The 4,605-nt window shown below is 35.0% G+C and overlaps 1 protein-coding gene across 1 annotated transcript in view; it reads left to right on the forward strand.

The window, feature by feature from the left end:
- Positions 1-4,605, forward strand: part of LOC106875213 (uncharacterized) — a 16,169-nt gene that overhangs the window by 1,653 nt on the left and 9,911 nt on the right. The window contains exons 2-3 of the mRNA XM_014923261.1: positions 1,065-1,463; positions 3,870-4,391. Of these exons, the coding sequence (XP_014778747.1) occupies positions 1,065-1,463; positions 3,870-4,391 (921 nt within the window). The remainder of the gene's footprint in view (positions 1-1,064; positions 1,464-3,869; positions 4,392-4,605) is intronic.

Raw genomic sequence — 4,605 nt, forward strand, 5'->3', positions numbered from 1 at the left:
TGTATTATGTAGTGACTGTTCTCTTTGCCTTTCCATACGCATAAAAAGATTTAAACTTATCTCTACTACAACACCATTGGACAGCGTCTCTTTGTAGAAATTCGTGTATTATACAGGTGGGGCCCCAAAGTCCCTGATGGGTTTTAATTTTTAATAACTTCCTTAACTTTAGAAATAAATGCATGAAAATTTGTTACAATATAAAAGACATAACGGAAATTGATATGCACAAGTCAAATTTTGCAACACCACTACATCACATATGAAAAATGACATCACTTAAATGGCAGCCATTTTCGGCTTCGCACGCCCATGTTCTTTCCAAGACTTCTACCATATTACCCTCAGGAGTTTTAGACCCCACTTTTCTGATTTTCCTATTGATGTTCTCTTTCAGTTGCACTCGGGTCTCCGGTTTGTTGACGTAAACTCTCTCTTTCAGGTATTCATGATTGAGACTTTTTGCGCCCGGCCATTCAAAGTAGACCTCACACATGATTCCATCAAGATGAGGCAACTGCTTACACCGCATGCGAACTATGCAGTTGCTACGGCAATGCTTTGGAGAGAGAATAGTCTCCCACTACGGCAATGTCAACTGGCCTTCACGTTCCCCGGATTTGACTAGCCCGGATCTTTGCTTGTGGAGATACCTGAAATAAAGGGTTTATGTCAACAAACCGGAGACACTAGTGCAACCGAAGGAGAACATTAACAGCGAAATCAGGGTATGCGAAGCCGAAAATCGCTGTCATTTAAGCGATGTCATTTTTCATATGTAATGTAGTGGTGTTGCTAAATTTGTCTTGTGCATATTAATTTCCATTATATCCTTTATATTGTAACAAAATTTCATGCGTTTATTTGTAAAATTAAGGAAGTTATTTAAAATTGATATCCATCAGTTATTTTTGGGATACACTGTATTTACAACTAGATGAATCATTAGAGACCAAAAGCCTTTTATAGTATAAAACAACATTTGATGTACACACAAATCAGCTGCCTTTTATTAGAAACTTATAATTTACTCTTTTTATTAATTTTTCTGGTTTGTTTTGCAGCACTCATTGAAAAGTATGCTTTTAAAGGCGTCAACATTTTTCTCATATTTGGTGATCCGATATCAATGGTGGGTGACGTTCTTCTACTACCAGCAAGCCTTGATATCTTGAATCCAGAAGGAATTGCGTATGATATGATTCATATGGGAGGAGGAACCATAAAAGCAGAACTTGAGAAAGTAGATAGTGATTCAATTGGTTATGGTGGTCTTATATCCACTACTGCGGGTTTCTTATCGTACGAAAATATATTCCACCTAATCATTGCAAGTTATCGAAATCTCGAGAATGAGGACAACCTTTTTGCATTGCAACAACTTGTAGATCTTAACGAATCTGCTTTTAAAATGGCTGAGGAACTTGAATTACGTGCGATTATTTCACCAGTTATAGGTTTAGGTAAGTTTCTTAAAGCGTCGTTAATACCCTCTGGGCAAGTAGCTGGTGCGCAACCGATCAGCCTATCTAGATCTAAATGCGTCGACCACATAAGAACTGTGGACAATAAAACAAGTAAGACACTTATTTTTTATTTCTTCTTTCTCTCAGTGAAGTTACGAAAAAGCTTCTTGATAGAATAAAATAGAATGGAATCGGCACGGCTTATTTCTTTTTCGAGAGGTAATTGTTTCGAATCCTTGTGTAGTCTGATGAAAGATGCAGCATGGAGGAAGATGTATTTTAAGAGATTGATATATATAGGGTGGCCCGAAAGTAGGTTTACAGTTATTCAACTATCTCTTTCGCATTCATATATTAACAGTTCAGATCTTAATTATAAAAAAGGATGCTAATTGTTAATTGTAAGATAGAAATTTAAATGTAATAAAATGTTTTAAAAGAAATTTAAAGTGCCTACTTTATTTCAATAAATTTCGCCATTAACGGCGTTACATAGAGGGGACAGACAAAGACAGACAAACATGAAGTAGCTACGAGCTGGACATGGACATTAATGAGATGAGGGTGATAAGGATGAAACAAATAATGAGAGAGGCACCAGCGCCCGCCGACTGATAACCCCTCGAAAACATTGTTCTTTTTTTCCTTTTAAAATTACAATTTTTCCACAATTTCAATATATTAACAATTTCAATATATTAACAATTAAAAATATCACAATTTTCCTCATTCCACCCCTCCGCAAGCAGATATGCTGCCCCTGCCAAACAAGTGTCTATTGTTAGGCTTGAATTTGCGGCGAGGTAGAAGAAATCTTTATGGTTATATTTTTCTATGACTTTTGCCAATATGTTGTCATTTAGAACCTCCGCAGTCACCTGCGGAGGCCATGTGGAACTACTCACACAATTCGAGTAGCTCCTATCTTGGCCGCACTCGCGGTCCAAGAATTCATTCACCGCCCTTTAAAGTGCCTACTTGATAACTGTAAACCTACTTTTGAGCCACCCTGTATGCTGGTTCTACAACTCATTTCTTATGACCGTCGAATAAAGTCGAGCGCCTTTTGGCCTTCCAAAAATTAAATACAGAATAGAATATATCTTGTCGATTTTTATGTTTGCGAGGTGACTGATAAAAAACAAAAATTGCCACGGAATCCAGCTTGCTCATGATGTTGATTTTCAGTGGTTAGCAATTCACTTTGTTATCATCTTTGTGAATATCTTGCATTTGAGACTCGGTAGTATATTAGATCCTTTCTATCCTTCTTTTACTGTCATAAAATTAATATTTCGTTATACTAACTTTATTTGCTATTGACTTGATTTGCTTGACGCAAGCGATCAAGAGCTTCACAAATTATTTTAATATAAACTCTTCTGCTTCTTTTAAGACAGTGGATATGTTATTTCTTTGACCATTTTAATATCTTTTATTTGTTTAATTGCATGCTCCACTTCAAATAATTTAATTTGTAGTTTCAGTGATGTCTGCTATAAGCTCGTTACTTCTGCCACTAAAAATATATATAGCTTTCAGTAGAATTCTATTGTTGTTTGTCCGTACCTATTTCTCCATTAAAAGGTGATGGTACCATCTTCTTTTAACGTTTTCATTTCAGTTTTGTTTTCATATATATTTTTCACCAGACTAAACACCGTTGATGGTTACCATTTGGTGTTTTCTACTTGACATAGTTTTACATTCTAACTCGTCTATAGCTGAATTTATGATCTTTTTCCCTTTTCTTCATGAAATGCAGGATTTTATGAGTTAATATCGTCTTCACTGTGAACTTTCCTGCACTGATCAGTTGTTTTAATGAAAACTGTTACTAGATTGTTATTTTAATTTTTCTGTATCATCTTTGTGATTGCGTTTATTGTTGTCTTGCTCTTAGTTTAGAAAAGGTCTATATAGATCTTAAAGAACCTGATTAGTTTAGGAAAAATGTTGTTTCTTTCGTTCCTTTTGCAAGTCGATTTTGAGCTTGCGTCTAACAATTCTGCAATCTTTGTTTTTGACCTTATTAATTATTCCTTAGTTCCGAAAGATGTCTTGTGCTTCGTTCAAGCTTTCTCAGTTTGGATTTCTAGAGGTCCGTTTCTTAAGTTTTTCTTTGTTCTTGTTTTTCGTTGTTTTTTTTTTATGTTTCGTGTCTTTGAAGATATTTGCTATCCACAAGTTGCTCCTATGCCAAAAGATGATGCTTACATTTGTAGCAATGGAAAATCCCGTGTTTCACTTCCTGCTTATAGATGTTTCACTTCACTTCAGCTTTTAACGTCACTAACGAAAACTTAGCCGTCACGAATATCTATTTACTCCTCCCTTTAAGTCTACAATACTGATTACGATGCATATTTATGAACTTTTTTATATACGTATATATATATATAGAAAATGGATACTTACCTGGAATGTGTGCTGAAGCCGTACTGCAAGGTTTAATCGAGTTTTCCTATGAATTTCCTAACAATCATTCCTTTGAGAAAATCTTTATCTGCTCAACCGATCTCTATATCTTGCATATATATATTGAGACAATGAATAAATTGTTGTTTCCAAACCCAACGCAATCATCTTATAAACCGCAATTCAGAACCAAAAAGAGAAGAAGAATAACACAATCAACAGAGGCTGCAGTAATTATTGTCCCATTACGAGACTTTGTTGAAATCAAAAAATCCCTCGAAACTGCCGACACCGATGAATTCTACGTCTTGTATCAATCTGATTTCACTGTTTACCTCACTGATATTAAGAAGGAGAATGGACGACAAGTGAAAGATGCTATATATATGCCTCCACCTCTAGTCTTGGATGAGGGAGGCTATTATCATTTTGAAACCATTCTTCTCAGACAGTTGAGAAAGCTCTTCCTGAATGCATACCGACAAATTTCGATTATTGTTGATCTCAGTGAGTATTAATATTTCGTTAATCCACACGCATTCGTCTTAAATAAAAAAAAATATGACTAGTTCTGCACTGTCACGTATATACGCACATGCATACACATACATTCCCATCTATCTATCTATCTATCTGTTTGTCTATCTATCTATCTATCTGTCTATCTATTTGTGTATATATATATATATATATATATATATATATATATATATATATATAT

The sequence above is a fragment of the Octopus bimaculoides genome, chromosome 16, assembly GCF_001194135.2.
Source record: "Octopus bimaculoides isolate UCB-OBI-ISO-001 chromosome 16, ASM119413v2, whole genome shotgun sequence".
Lineage (NCBI taxonomy): Eukaryota > Metazoa > Mollusca > Cephalopoda > Octopoda > Octopodidae > Octopus > Octopus bimaculoides.